Here is a 14330-nt window from a genome sequence, read left to right as displayed (position 1 = left end):
TTAATCTCTCTTACTCATTTTTACTATTATAAACTTATGCACTCATAGTCGTCCATATATAGCAGGCCCATCTCCCCGCTTAATTAATATATATTTCAGATTACATCCACTACAGCTTTCTTGTATGCAAGGTCGAAGTACACAACCGACGACAAAATGCTTTTCAAAACCTGCGTCATCCTCGGCCTCGCCGCTATTGCCTCTACCCAGAAATGCGCGGGCTCCATTGATGGCGGCACCTCGTGCAGCACCTATGTCAGCCCTGCCAACGCAGAGGTTAACATCGCCGGTACCAGGAACCTGTATAAACGTGACGCATCCGCAAAGAAGAAGTATATGCAGGCGTTTCCGTATGGATTCTGGGAGCTAGCAACATCGGGTGAAGAGAATCTCTGTGGAATTAGGGCGCTTGTGTACAGCTTACAGCATCAGATGCCAGGGCTTGAGCACATTTTTGACGAGCACGAAATGCAAAATCTTGCCTATACGGGTATGACAGGAAAATTGTTCAAAGAGGCAACTGGTGACGTTGCTACGTCCTTTTATACCGCAGATTTCCTCGCAGGGCTCCTTAATGAGTTTGGCCGGACGAAAAACAATAAAAATCTTCAACTGGGAGTTAAACTACACGAACACGATCCGGGTTCCGATCAAAACTATATGCTCCTACCCGTTTCAGGGCCAGTTGATGGAATTGTTTGGATTTCACACCAAGATAACCACTATGAAGGGCTTGCACCAGCTACGGCAGAAGATTACAGAAAACATAAGGAGGAGTGTTGAAGATGATGAGCGAATGCAGGAAAAATATTTTGAATTTAATGTACAAATTAGAATCCCAAATATACATCATTTGCTTTCAATCACAAATCGTCTTTGTGCTGTACGAGCAAGGGTGAAGCTGTGCAGCTTTATCTTTGGTCAAATAACAACCTTACAAGCAGCATCTACCCATTTCTCTGGACTAGCTACTGTTTCTTTGGCTGTCTATGCCTGAAACTGGCAAACTTGGGCTGCGATCGTCAAAAGTAATAAAACCCCAATTCAATACCTGAAACCGTGGCCATTTACGAACCGCGTTTTCCCATATTTTGTGAGCCAGCTTTTGCCTCCAACACGCCAGAATCTTGCTGGGATATCTCACTGCCATCCCCGGGTCTGAAGGGAGGGAGCCCCCATCCCTCCGCGCTTGCCACGGTACAGGCGCTGACCACCAGCTTTCACAGCCAAATGCTTGTGCGAGCCGAGGACCCTCGGCCGGGCTATCAATGTTAGTCCTCGACCCTGCAATGGCCCTTTCGGCCGCGACGACGTCATGCCAGATGGCGCGGACTACACAGCTCAGGGCTCTGGATTGGTTCGCTGCCCCATAACGCCTTTGTATTTCGGTCTCAATTTAACCCTGTTATCCTCTAAGCGAATGGAATAGCCCCGTGAGACGGTTGAATTGAAAAGCTCAAATGTAAGCACTAAGCGCTTTAGGTATCACTGTTACGGTGTGAAGAGTTGGGGGCATGAGAATTGTTGCATTGCATGATTAGCCGCGTTGCGTCTGGTGTATCGACCAACCATTTTTTAACTGTCAAGACGAGATGCGTCTCAACGTAAGCATACTTTTTGAGACCTACGTAATTAAAGCTTGGCTTTACATTCAAAAGCCTCCAAAAGTATTCGGTTCTGGCTCTGCGTCCTTGCGTAGTTCTGCATAACCTTTTCGGTCTGGTTGATTAGACGAGAAGCTTCTAAGCCCTACAGATAAATCAACTCTCACGATGCGTGTATATAAAAAGATACGATCCAACCAAGAATGGCGAGAGAATAAAAAGAAACAAAAAAAAAACATAAATCGCCTTTATCCCATCATCTATTCTCCTCAAAATTAATCTTTCGCAAAGAATCTCGCCACGGCTTTTCAACATGACCACTTTCGGCAGCGAAACTACGGCGGAGGAGGTTGTCTCAGCCTTCTCCTCCAACATCAAAGGCCGCACGTTCCTCATCACCGGTACCAGCACCAACGGTCTGGGCGCCTACACGGCCACTTGTCTGGCTCGCGCCTCGCCCGAAGCACTGATCCTCGTTGCCCGTTCGGAAGCCAAGGTGGCGCCGGTCATGGAGGAAATCGCCTCCATCGACCCCTCCATCCGCGCCATCTTTGTCCCAGTGGACCTTACAAACCAGGAGAGCGTTCGAGCTGCGGCTGCCGCGATTCTTGAGGACCGCAAAATCTCAAAGATTGACATCGTGATCAACTGCGCCGGCATCATGTTTGTGGAGAAATTTACCACCGACGACACGGGGAACGAGCTGCAGTTCAGCGCCAACCACATTGGACACTTCCTCCTCACCAACCTGCTGATGCCCAAGATCCTCGGCGCTGGTGAGGGTGCTCGCATCGTTAACATTACCAGCCACGGACATCAGCTATCCGACGTCTGGTGGACCGACCCGACCTTTGGCAATGGCAAGGATTACCACGGATGGAGCGGGTATGGGCAATCCAAGACTGCAAACATCCTGTTCACCGTCGAGTTGGCTCGTAGACTGAAGGATCGCGGTATCGTGTCTCTGGCTGGTGAGTTTGTTTTCACCCCGCCCTTAACTCTATTTGTAGGATAACATTCTCACCAGAAATCCCCGAGGCTCGCTCTAACATGAGTTTGCAGTTCACCCCGGAACCATTGCAGGCACTGGCCTCTTCCAACACGTCCCGGAGGAAAAGCTCGAGGAGGGTGATGCAATCTCGAAAAGAAACACGGGGCTTCCGTTTACCCTCGACCTCCCATACAAGAACTCGTCCCAGGGCTGCTCGTCCGGGCTTGCGGCTGCCCTGGACCCCGAGCTCGCGGCCCACAGCGGGTCGTACATACAGAACTGCAAGGTGGGGACGCCGCGAGAGTATGCACTTGATGGCGAGAAGGCGAAGAGGCTATGGATCATGACGGAGAAACTGGTGGGGCAGAGTTTCGACTTGTAAGTTTACGATCGAGGCAATTGGACGTCTGAGGTAGCCGGGGTAGATGACTAGGGAGAAGCTTTCGAGTCCGAGATGGATAATAAATTGGCTGCTGCTAATTAGTTCACAGGTAAAGCTAGCCAGCCAGTAGTGATGTTGTTCTTTAATGTGTACCAGGCGCTCACTCTCGTGCGCCCTCCACCTCTGCTGTTCTAACTTTAACCCATTTGGCGGACATATCGACAAGCCGGGACCTTACAGGCAGCATCAATATGCTGTAGGACTAAAAGACTCAATGGACGAATCTACAATAAGGGGGACGGCAAAACATATCAATCCCCCTCGACGAAAAGTGCAGACTTTCAGTCAAGGACAACGTGTAGGCTGGTAAGTTTAGTATCAAAAATGTTAAAGCGCTACGGGAAGACGGAGAAAAGTCCTGGCGATGAGTGACGACTCTCGGGCATGATAGACTGGCTTCACAGCAGCCTGCGGCTTAATTAAACTTTGATGAGGGCTGTTCAACGTACGCCATTACTTGGGCTATTTAATATTAAAAATCGCTGTGGAGAGAGGACAAAGGGGCTTCTTACTGGCTTTGCAAAGCGGTTTGCAGTTTGTTTGCGTTTTACTTGTTACCTTATTTAAAATGTATTAATAGTAAATTTTAACTGTAAGTGATAAATGGCAACGCTGATAGTAGCACGACTTAGCCTTGATAGACCGGCACGATCACTATCACCAGTCCAGAAAATGCTCTCACCACAGAAGTGCTTACGATTGGCTTTACTGATGAACTCTCCGTACGCAGAGCAGGTTTCCGATGTTAATATAAGATTTTGGAAAGATATTTCGACGATTGCCTTGGAAGAGAAACTTTGTATTAGTCTCTTGTCTATCTAATAACAACTCAAGGTAGAAAACTCTCCAAATATCATAAACATTTAAAGCCAAGGTTGAATAGAAAACGACAGAGCCCAATCGTGTGGTTCCCGTCCTTCCTCAGATCATCCTCATTATCTAGACGAGCTCATAGCCAATGCTGAACTGCATGGTACCGATCTCTTGGAGCTCAGTGGGCTGCCAAGCCTTGTCGTCGATGAAGCAGCGACCCGAGGTGGCACCCTTGAAGCTGCTGTTCATCTTCTGAAAGAAGTACACCTTGCAAGTCGGGGTCGAGTCACACTTGGCCTTGCAGCCGGCGACGGCTTCGTCGTACATGCCATCGGCGCCCGCGGCAGGGTTGTCAAGCTCGTAGTACGAGGTGAAAGATTTGTAGTTGTACGCCGGGGCCGACGTGGCCAGGTGGCGCTGGACATAGGTCCTGGTAGTGGTTGAGGTGCTGGTGGCAGCTGCCGACGAGGCAGCGACAGTGGCAGAGGCGGTGCCTGAGGGGCTAGAAGTAGCCGAGCTGGAAGCCGCAGGGCCAGGGGCAACCGAGCTCGAGGAGCTGGTGCAGGTGCCAAAGGCAGACTGGCAGCCAGCCGCGCAGTAGTCGGCGGTGCTACCACACCAGCCGCTTGCGCTGCAGCAGTCACCAAACCCGGAGCCGACGCAGGTGACGCCGGAGCCGCAAGTGGCATCCTCGCTGACCTTCATTCCCGCGGGAGCGTTGCTGCTGTTGCAGACGCCATATCCTGATTGACACCCAGCTCCGCAGTAGACGTCAGTCTAGTGGATGTTTTGTTAGTATGCTACATATTCTCGCGGGCAATGCTTTGGGCTATATCAACTCACGCTTCCACAGTAGCCGTAGCGAGAGCAGCAGTTGCCAAAGAGGGAGAGCTGGCAGCTGGATCCGCCGGCAGCAGGTCCACAGGCGCCATCGCCAGAGGGGGCGGGCTTGGCGATGACTTGGCTGGCCAGGGCCAGGATGATGCTCAAGGTAGCGAATGACTGACGCATGTTTGCGGTGGATTAGAGATTGGAAAAAAAATCTAACGAATGTGTATCAGTTGGTATGTAGGAACAGTAGGAGAATTTAGCGAGTGTGTAGGTAGTCAAGAGACCGTTGTGATTAAGAGAGTGGGTTGGTAGATATAAACATGTGGACAGTTGTTGGCAACATCATGCCTCTTTATATATTCTTGGGTTTTGATGTTTTGCTGGCATACCGTGAAAAGGATCTCTGTACTACAGCTTAAAATCTGCTAGGCTGAAGCCACATACCATCAGCACCCTATCTAGCACCTTATTCGGGATTAGAGATCGATTTGCACCCATTTTCTTTAGCGCGGAGCCCATGGCATGATGGCCCCTGGATCCCTTTGATCGTATCCCCTAGTCCGTGCGCCACATAAACTTCTCTGTAACCAACCTGCCAAGACGATAGTGCTGGATTTTCCGAATTTAGTACATGGAAAAGCTCTTCTTGACACGAACATTGTGGAATACGAGCGATTCCGACGTGAAGAAAATGACGAAGGGGCGTGAGGCATCGGATACCGGTTAGTGCCAGCAGTCTCACCCCAACAGGCTAGACTCAGCCACTTCCAGACTACCAAGCATAGTAAACGGCACAGACATGGCAATTTTCCTGGTGGAATAAACCCGCGGTCCGACGGGATCAAGAAATATCCGAAGAGTTGAGGCAGTGGTAAAAGAAAAAAAAAATATAGTAGACGCGATGCTGTCAAATCGAGTTGTCCTCCTGAAGATGCAGCCACGACGAAACTTGCGAGGCTGGATCCTCTACGCCACGGATGAGGCGATCGAACAAGGCCATGTCTACACCTTGCATTGCCCAATCTTCAACCCCGGCTGCCAAGCTTGGAAGAATGTTCTGTGAATGGTCGTTTGCCGTGCCAGCGACGCTATCCAGCAACGTAGTGTCTGACCACTGGGTCCAATTTAACCCGGCGGGTGTTTGGCCACTCATGTTGCCAGGTTCCGTTCCTTGATTGCCTGTTTCTATTCCTGGAAGCTGCTCCAAGTCCAGCGCTCTTCGTATTTCGACTGTCCCAAGGTATGGAATATGAATGCGAAGTCTGTCATCCATGCCGCCATTGACATTTCCACTGCATTCTTCTTCCTCGTCCGAGTGTGGATTGGAATTGGCGCTATATCTCGTTCCTCCAGCCGAGTATGCCTCGATGGCAAGCAGCTTCTCAAGAATCTCGACTGTTTTTATGGCTAGGGGTCTTTCAGACCCTCTTATCCTATCAACCGCCCGTTCCATCAAGCCTCTGTCACCAGGTCGCTGATGGGAGAGGAAACCGAATGAGGATTTTGATGCTGGTTGTCGTCGAACATCAATATGGGCCACACACAGTGCCGTTATGGCGGTAAATGTCAGGAAACCTATTCCATGACAGTGGTGGGAAGCATCATGCTCGTCAAAGGCCACAAAACGGGATAGCACCTCCCTGCTCGCATTCACGGCGGTGATTTTGCTGCAGATATGTCTGCTGTCTGTCGATGTACTCAAAAGGTAGGGCAAATGGGCTTGACCTAGGAGATAATAGTGCGTAAACTGGTACATAACCTTTATTCGATCTTGATATGTAAGGGCTTCACCTTTTTGAGTCGGTATTAGCCACCACTGAGTGGGCATACAGGCCGCCGCTTGTTGTAACATCTTGTCGACCTCAATGGTGGTCGCCATGGATTCTGTGCAGGTCTCACGCTGAAGCATTAGCCCTGCAGCGGCACATTCAAGACGCTCAAGTCTTTCGATAGGAATGCAGGTGGCTAGAGCTTCGGGGGAGGCGAAGCGGTTGTCGGTTGTTCCTGGTGGTAGATTGAGCATGAGGCAGAGGTAGCGGTCCGACATCACAATACGGAACCAAATGTATTCGAGATCAACTCGGTTATGAGTGTCACCGTGGACGAATTTAATGCTTTGTTTGACTGGTTGGCCTATTTTGCATCGATCAAGACCCATCATTTGAGCCAATGCCATGGCCCTTTTGTTTGACAACCAAGACCGACGTAGGTTTCCAGATATGTTTTCACTCTGGCTCAGTAGAAAGATGCATTCTATTCCCTCAATAGAACCCAACAAGTCGGTGTCGCCAGATATGCAGCTCTGTGCGGCCTTGAGAGCGCGAACCTTGGTGTGATCAAACCGGGGTGATGGCCCACAGTCTAGAAATATGGCCAGAATGAGAAGGCTCCGAGCGATAGTGATTGGGTGCCATGTTTCCTCTGGGGTTTGAAGTATATCGCGTGTTGAGGATGACAATTTTGCTTGGTAGTATGCGCTGGAAGGTGGTGTACATGCCAGGGCAGCGTGGAGTAGTGGTCCTGCTGAGACGGGGAGAGCCAAGATCTCTGCAAGGGCTTCACCGGTAGGCCAAGCCGACACAAGCTGACGCGACAACTGCGTAAGCTCGGGTGTGGTCTCGAATAATTCCAGATGAACAGAATCTATCGTCGGCTGTGTTGTTTTCGTGCGTGCAGGCTGAGGTGTCAGTGTCGCATCCGGAGTCACGGCAGGCGACATGACCTGGGCAAGGGCTTCAATGGATGCCTCCATCTGCTTCAATCTGGCAGCCATGGATACCCCTACGGGCTCTTCGGGGAGATCCTGACCGATACAGGCACTTCCCCGTCGCTGACACGCAACGCACCCGGCGCCAGAATTGTCGAAAGTGCAGCGCATCTTCCGCCGCTTGCATTCCCAGCAGCTCTGTGTTCCTTTTCTGATCTTGCGCCGTTTGACTAGCGGCGTCACATTTGACTCCTGTGATCCGGATAGAGTTGCCATGGCTGCTGGATATCACCGAAGGACGGCGGAGGAACTTTTCAAGGTGTGTTGACCGAATTAAACCTAGCTTTCGGCGGTTGAATGCGGCGGAATGAGCCATATGTAAGCATCAGCATTGGTCAGCGTAAGCTTGTTCCGCCGTATGCGGCGGACGAACTGAACAAGCGGTATTTAGCCCTAACCCTTGAAACAGACTGTCCAGTATAAGACCAGCATCCACGACCACCTTGGATAGGTACCTTAGACAACTCAGAACAGCAAGCAGCAAACAAAATAAAGCAGTAAACAAAGCAAAAGTCCGCACTACCTAATACTTTGCTTTCTAAGATTTCCAAAATGGTCAAAATTGCCATCGCCGGCGGGTCGAGCGGTACGAATTCCCTGCCTCCAGTTGGTCACATCTACTAACTGTTGTTCAGGAGTTGGTCAGGAGATTGCAGATGCCCTTGCGGCCACCAAGAAGCATGAAATACTTCTTCTTACTCGCCAGGTATGATATTCATACATGCAAAAAACAATATCTCTAGCCTTCTCCATCAACCGTTAACAACTGTCAAGTTCCCCGACGGCACTGAACCCGCCCAAGATGGCGTGACTTGGGTCCATGCCGACTACCACGACGTCTCACAGCTCACTTCCCTCCTCAAAGGCGTCCATACCGTCCTTTCGTTTGTCATCTCAGCGACCGGCATGACAGGTGGCACTCCGAAGAGTGACGAGCAGCGGAACCTCGTCGATGCTTCCATCCAGGCTGGAGTCAAACGCTTTGCTCCCAGCGAGTGGCTTGGTTGGAACCTCGACCCCGTGCCTTGGTATCAGTACAAGAAGGCTATGCGGGAATACCTCAAGGAGGTGAACAAGGACAAAAAAGTTATCGAGTACTGCCTTTTCCAGCCCGGCATCTTCACCAACTACCTCGTCTATCCACACCAGACTAGCAAGCATGTCAAGGCGTTTGAGATGAATCTAGACTTTCACAACCGTCGGATCATCATCGCCGAGGGAAGTGAGAACGCTCGCTTGACCATGACTACCGTACGCGACCTCGCCACGGTTATGACCCTTGCGGTCGAGTATGTGGGAGAGTGGCCGGTCGTTGGTGGTATCCGTGGCGAGGATATTACCTTGGGAGAGCTGCTTGCTCTCGGAGAGCGTATTTACGGCAAGTCCGATTTCCTCTCACTTCAATTGACTTGTACCAAAAATGCAACTAACAGAAAGCATCATCAGGTCCATTCCATGTGGACAAGCTCGATACGAAGGACCTGGAGGCAGGAATTCTCAAAACTTCGTGGAGACCTTTGCCAGACCATCCCTCGGTCCCCAAGGATATGACCGATGCTGAGAAAGACTTTACCGTCACACGGTTTGCCATGGCCATCAAGGCCGAAGTGTTTGCAGCATCGGATGAGTGGAACAAGCTGTTGCCCAATTACAAATTCACCAAGGTGGAGGAGTTTATAAGGGGTGTCTTGGACAGTCAGGAATGAGTGATTCAAATATTGACTGTTCGTAGCTGACATGTTCGCGGCTTGGTTTCCTTTGGTGTTGGTCAGTTTCAATAGACTTATTTTATTCAGCACGATAGGCTGTTATTCACACAATAAGCTTTTGCAAAGTTTTCATGTCGATCTCAGGCCCTCGAAACTTAAAACTGGTACGTCCAATAGCTCAACGGGCAGGCGAGTCGTTATCGGCATGCGTCATGAGATGGTCCCTTGCTTCAAATGGATCCGTTTGCGGATGCAACCATGGGCCGAATTTCCCGACCTTCCATCTTTGGACTAGTCCGCATGCGTGATGATTGGAAATGTAACTCGACTTATATCCTGGTAATCAAAATCCGGTAGGTGATGGTCAATACTGGCGTCATTTTATTTTTTTTGCCGTGAGGGGTACCGAAGAAATGGAAATCGTACCATCCGCTGTTGAAAAGAAAATGGTAAATAAAGGTCCAGTTCGTGGCCTGTCTGTCTTTACCAATGTTCTTCTCTGGTGCAGCTTTCGTAGGATCAGTCGCCATGATTTCTCTCGGTAAAATAGCCACCGCCCTTGTGGCACTGGTTTCTGTGTCGAATGCGCTGGAGAGGTTTCCGGAATCTCCAATCGATCGTTATGAGCGAACACATGAGGTATGAACTCAATTGGCTCTCTACTGCTTTTGTTTCAGGTGCTAAACCATCCCAGTCTCAAATTGCACGTCGACAAAGCTCGGGTATCCCCCTGACTACCCGATACCCCGAGTACAACCTGTCTGTACCCATCGACCACTACCACAATGACACCAAGTACGAGCCTCACAGCAACGGAACTTTTCCTCTCAGGTACTGGTTCGATGCGCAGTTCTACAAACCCGGTGGTCCTGTGATTGTGCTCAGCGCCGGTGAGACCAGCGGCGTCGGCAGGCTGCCCTTTTTGCAAAAGGGTATCGTCTACATCATGGCCAAGGCACTCGGTGGAGTAGGAGTTATTCTCGAGCACCGATACTACGGCACCAGCGTTCCAACTCCTGACTTGAGCACCGAGAATCTCCGTTTCTTGACCACAGAGCAGGCCCTTGCAGACACGGCCTACTTTGCACAGAATGTCAAGTTCAAGGGCCTGGAGGACTACGACCTCAGCCCTGCAGTCACCCCCTGGATCGCATACGGTGGTTCCTACGCCGGTGCTTTTGTCGCCTTCCTGCGCAAGGTATACCCCGAGGTCTTTTGGGGAGCCATCTCATCGTCTGGCGTCCCCGAGGCCATCTGGGACTACTGGAAGTACTTTGAGGCGGCCACAACCTACGGCCCAACCGAGTGCGTCGAGACGACGCAAAAGTTGACCCATGTCATCGACACCCTCCTCCTGGGCAAGGCAGGGAATGACACCATTTCACAAAAGGTCAAGGCCGCATTTGGCCTCGAGTTCGTCAAGGAGAACCCGGACTTTGCCAGCGCCATCAACGGCGGCATCTACGGCCTGCAGAGCTACAACTGGGACCCGGCCACCAGCAGCAGCACCGACAGCTTCTTCCAGTACTGCCGCAACGTCTCGTCCGACGAAGTCATCTACCCCGCCACGACGGACAAGCGGGACGCGGTCCGCGAGATCATCACCGAGGGCGGGTACGGAGACGAGCTGGACGTGCTCGAGACCCGCATGCTCAACTACATTGGCTACGTCAACCTGACGACCGTCTCGCGGTGCACGGCCCAAGACAAGTCGACCTGCTTTGACAGCTACAACTCTACCTCGTACCAGAGCGCCACCCTCAAGGACACGTGGCGGCTGTGGCAGTACCAGGTCTGCACCGAGTGGGGTTACCTGCAGACTGGATCGGGGGTGCCCGAGGACCAGCTCCCGCTCATCTCTCGCATGATCGACCTCGAGTACTGCACCATCACCTGTAGAGAGGCCTTTAACCTGACGGGAGAGGCCGACGTTGCCAACATCAACAAGTACGGTGGCTTTGACATTAGCTACCCACGCCTGGCCTTTGTCGACGGCGAGTGGGATCCTTGGAGGGCCGCCGGTGTCAATGCCATCGGGCAGACGGTGCGCAACTCTACGCTCGACCAGCCCGTGTTCTTGATGCCCAAGGCAGTGCACCACTGGGACGAGAACGGAGTGTTCCCCAACGAGACGGTTCCGGGATACTTTCCACCTCTGAGCGTATCGGGAACGCAGATGCAGATGGTCAACTTTGTTGAGGTGTGGTTGGACGAATGGAAAGAAAAGCTGTGAGGTTATTGCACGCACTAATTCAGGGGATGTTTTTTGATGAGGAGGGAGGGGGGACGATGTGTGAACGCTCATAGTTAATATTAATAATTAAGGGGTATAAAATACTCATAAATCCGTCATATCTTGGCTCCACATGTCCATAATAATTCCCTTCCCTGCAAAGTCATGTATGTCGTGCTTGGGAACTATAAAAGGCGGCCGCTTATCGCGGATGTTTGTTAATTGCTCAAAGGCGTACGCCATACCGATGAGCTTTTCTTCAGTAAAGTGTCTACCCAAAAAGGCAAACCCGAATCTAGATGCGCATTGTGTTAGTCAAAATGTAAAGCAACATTGCTTGATAAAGAAACCACTAGAGATCAAGACTTACGGTATACCAGGCCCGTATTCAACAAGCCCCCCAGGATTATACAACACCTTCTGGTCTTCTGGGTAAAACCCCAGCGGCACGGTAATGACAGGACAGCCAATGATGGCACACCAGCGATAGGCCCACGAAGTCGGTAGTACAATGGCGTCCAGGTTGTGTCTGTCAAGAGCCCCAATGACGCCGCCCTCTGTCCCGACTTCCAGGTTCCACTGATATGCCTCCCATGCCCTGATGTCAGTGTTGTTAAAGCCTCGATCGAGAGCATTGTCCCAAATCGAAGTGTCCCTGCGTGGCCATTCCTCCACGGCCGAACTCTGAGTGTGTCCGCGGATCTGGTAGAGGTTGGTAATGTCATTAGGGTTGGTGGAAAGCTGGGAGAGGTATGTGGCAATGTTGGATATAAAGTCCGTGTCCATGACGATTGCTTCATTGTTGGAATTAATCAAGTCATTCATCCTTGTAAAGTTGGCCTCGTCGACAATCTCAGCCCCGGCGTGACGGATAACTTTCAAGGCGGCGTAGAAGGCTTCGAGCTCGGCCCCGTAGCCCTGGCCAGAAATATACTCCAACAAATTTGTCGGTAATCCAATCCTCGCACCCTTGAGTTTCCCTTTGTCGCAGGCTGCCACGTAGTTGGGAACTGGGCCCGGTATGGCCGACGTGTAGTTGTCGTTGAAGTCGACGCCAGCAATCGCCTGCAGGAGGATCGCAGCGTCCTTGACCGTCCTCGTCATTGGACCTACGGTATCCTGATGCTCGCTGATGGGAATGACCAAGTCGCGCGACGTCAACCCAACAGTCGTCTTGATGCCAACGATGCTGTTGTATGCCGATGGAGAGATGATGGACCCGTCCGTTTCGGTCCCCAAAGTCCCAGCAGCCAACCCCAGCGCCGCCGCCACAGCGCTTCCGCTCGAACTTCCACTCGGTTCCTGTTCAGGAACGTATGCACCGAGGCATTGACCTCCATGAGAGCTCCATCCGCTGGCGAGATAACTGCCACGATAATTGGCCCATTGACTGAGGTTTGCCTTGCCGAGGATGATGGCACCAGCCTGCCTCAACCTTTTTACAACAAAGCTATCCCTAGGTACTTTGGCGCCCAATAGTATCGTCGACCCGGCAGTGTTGTTCATCTTGTCTGCCGTGGCGATGTTGTTTTTGACGAGGATGGGGATTCCATGCAATGGCCCCTTGACCTCGCCCTTCTCTCGAGCTGCATCTTGTTGGGCGGCTATCAAAAGTGCATCTGGATTTATTTCGGTGACAGACTTGAAATATTCATCAACGTCGTCGATTCGAGTCAGGTAGGCATTGACAAGGTCTACCGATGTGAAAAGCCCGTCCTGCAGGCCCTGTGCGAGATCGTCTATGCTCGCGTCCAGCAGCGAAGGAAACTTGACGCCGCCGATCTTTGTTGGTGGGACGAGGGCACTGTGCACCGGTGTTGTCGCGAGCAGGAATAGGGCGGCGGCTCGTAGCGCCATTGCGTTTTTGCACCGTACTGTAAGTACAGTATAGTAAAAATCTGTAGTGGCTTTTGTTTCACAGTGTAGTGGCTGCTTTACAGTGGGAGATGGACGCTAAAATACTTCGTCTCAACTTTTGACCCAAAAAAAGAAACTCGTTGATCAGCGGGGAGATTCAGTAATTAATCAACTGGCAGAAAAGGTGGGAACAACTGGATTTTAAAATATCTGTATTCAACCCCCAAGCTTGGCCCCAAGGCTCTCAAAGGCTCTGTCCTGGCGTGACGGACAAACTTGATGACGACAAGCGAGATGGAACTAGGCCTCGACCGACCATGAGTCCACAATCAACCAACCACTGATGTGCGATCATTCTTGGAAAATGGGGTTCCTAACCGATTGACAAGGGTTTGACACAACCATCGGTTCGACAACTGATCCGGCGAAGATCTTTTCTGCCCGAGCTTTCTCTTCAACATGATTTTTTTTCATGCTATCTATCACAGCTTGACAGTTCGATTAAATTTATTTTTTCTCTCTCCTCTGATCGGCCAACATGATCCGCAAACCGAACTAGGAAATCTCACTCGGGCTGAGGGCCACATTGGACGTACCCTTTGTTTTTTTTTGTTCATGCCGGGATTTTCAGAGTGTAACTTTCCGTCTTGTCGCAATGCCACAACAATATTTCCAGTTAACTACGGTAGATGGATTTTTCTTTTCTATTTTACAGTAAATGCATGCGAAATATGTGTATGTCTTTCGAACTCTTCGCCTTGTACAGCCTTCATCTAATGTTCTTCTTTTGCTCAGGGAGTTGACTACCGATTACCGATGGACAAAGTTTAAATATGGGACGAACTGGGTTATTCGTTAAGTGGGGGACAAAGTTACCCGTAGTCCCGGACCAAAGTGGGCGAGCCACCCCAGAAACGCAAGGGTTTGACTTCAACTGGAAATTTTGATCTCGCATATTTTCTTGAATACATTGAGTATCTAGAATTTGAAAACACCGCTCTACTCATCAGTGGCACCTCCATCGTATTGCACCAATTTTAACAATATTGCTTGCTTTTTTTTTTTTTTTTTTTTTTTTTTTTT

General features: G+C 50.7%; 9 protein-coding genes across 9 annotated transcripts; 6 read left to right on the top strand and 3 right to left on the bottom strand.

Moving 5' to 3' along the window:
- Positions 1–156: 156 nt before the first annotated feature.
- Positions 157–783, top strand: PgNI_02854 (uncharacterized protein; the record flags this gene model as incomplete). Its single annotated transcript, XM_031122911.1, has 2 exons — positions 157–490; positions 680–783. 2 exons carry the CDS (start codon positions 157–159, stop codon positions 781–783), a joined length of 438 nt encoding a protein of 145 aa, XP_030985433.1.
- Positions 784–1718: 935 nt separating this feature from the next.
- Positions 1719–3563, top strand: PgNI_02853 (uncharacterized protein). The gene is made up of 2 exons (XM_031122910.1): positions 1719–2575; positions 2667–3563. The coding sequence occupies exons 1-2, from the start codon at positions 1918–1920 to the stop codon at positions 2975–2977; spliced, it is 969 nt and encodes a 322-aa protein (XP_030985428.1). The 5' UTR covers positions 1719–1917; the 3' UTR covers positions 2978–3563.
- Positions 3564–3976: 413 nt separating this feature from the next.
- Positions 3977–4861, bottom strand: PgNI_02852 (uncharacterized protein; the record flags this gene model as incomplete). Its single annotated transcript, XM_031122909.1, has 2 exons — positions 3977–4627; positions 4694–4861. The coding sequence occupies 2 exons, from the start codon at positions 4859–4861 to the stop codon at positions 3977–3979; spliced, it is 819 nt and encodes a 272-aa protein (XP_030985427.1).
- Positions 4862–5588: 727 nt separating this feature from the next.
- Positions 5589–7664, bottom strand: PgNI_02851 (uncharacterized protein; the record flags this gene model as incomplete). Its single annotated transcript, XM_031122908.1, has 1 exon — positions 5589–7664. One exon carries the CDS (start codon positions 7662–7664, stop codon positions 5589–5591), a length of 2076 nt encoding a protein of 691 aa, XP_030985430.1.
- A 336-nt stretch (positions 7665–8000) lies between these two features.
- Positions 8001–9154, top strand: PgNI_02850 (uncharacterized protein; the record flags this gene model as incomplete). The annotated part of the gene is made up of 4 exons (XM_031122907.1): positions 8001–8034; positions 8084–8154; positions 8223–8859; positions 8895–9154. 4 exons carry the CDS (start codon positions 8001–8003, stop codon positions 9152–9154), a joined length of 1002 nt encoding a protein of 333 aa, XP_030985429.1.
- A 525-nt stretch (positions 9155–9679) lies between these two features.
- PgNI_02849 (uncharacterized protein) lies at positions 9680–11481 on the top strand. The gene is made up of 2 exons (XM_031122906.1): positions 9680–9796; positions 9852–11481. The coding sequence occupies exons 1-2, from the start codon at positions 9686–9688 to the stop codon at positions 11388–11390; spliced, it is 1650 nt and encodes a 549-aa protein (XP_030984216.1). The 5' UTR covers positions 9680–9685; the 3' UTR covers positions 11391–11481.
- On the bottom strand, positions 11482–13247 carry PgNI_02847 (uncharacterized protein; the record flags this gene model as incomplete). The annotated part of the gene is made up of 2 exons (XM_031122904.1): positions 11482–11685; positions 11761–13247. The coding sequence occupies 2 exons, from the start codon at positions 13245–13247 to the stop codon at positions 11496–11498; spliced, it is 1677 nt and encodes a 558-aa protein (XP_030984214.1). The 3' UTR covers positions 11482–11495.
- PgNI_02848 (uncharacterized protein) lies at positions 12529–13226 on the top strand (the record flags this gene model as incomplete). The annotated part of the gene is made up of 2 exons (XM_031122905.1): positions 12529–12704; positions 12887–13226. 2 exons carry the CDS (start codon positions 12529–12531, stop codon positions 13224–13226), a joined length of 516 nt encoding a protein of 171 aa, XP_030984217.1.
- Positions 13248–13721: 474 nt separating the features above from the next.
- PgNI_02846 (uncharacterized protein) lies at positions 13722–14200 on the top strand (the record flags this gene model as incomplete). Its single annotated transcript, XM_031122903.1, has 2 exons — positions 13722–13982; positions 14043–14200. Coding segments are annotated over 2 exons (297 nt in total), but the record flags the coding sequence as incomplete, so codon positions are not given.
- Positions 14201–14330: the final 130 nt, after the last annotated feature.

The sequence above is a fragment of the Pyricularia grisea genome (genome assembly GCF_004355905.1).
Source record: "Pyricularia grisea strain NI907 chromosome Unknown Pyricularia_grisea_NI907_Scaffold_2, whole genome shotgun sequence".
Taxonomy (NCBI): domain Eukaryota; kingdom Fungi; phylum Ascomycota; class Sordariomycetes; order Magnaporthales; family Pyriculariaceae; genus Pyricularia; species Pyricularia grisea.
Note: the sequence above shows the minus strand (reverse complement) of the source record. Positions and strands in the feature narration are given on the sequence as shown.

Bases quoted from the DNA above. Each gene is read 5' to 3' on its own strand.
- PgNI_02853 (XM_031122910.1), top strand. From the start codon at position 1,918: ATGACCACTTTCGGCAGCGAAACTACGGCGGAGGAGGTTGTCTCAGCC. The intron at 2,576-2,666 runs GTGAGTTTGTTT...ATGAGTTTGCAG, and splicing joins CGGTATCGTGTCTCTGGCTG to TTCACCCCGGAACCATTGCA.
- PgNI_02849 (XM_031122906.1), top strand. From the start codon at position 9,686: ATGATTTCTCTCGGTAAAATAGCCACCGCCCTTGTGGCACTGGTTTCT. The intron at 9,797-9,851 runs GTATGAACTCAA...AAACCATCCCAG, and splicing joins GTTATGAGCGAACACATGAG to TCTCAAATTGCACGTCGACA.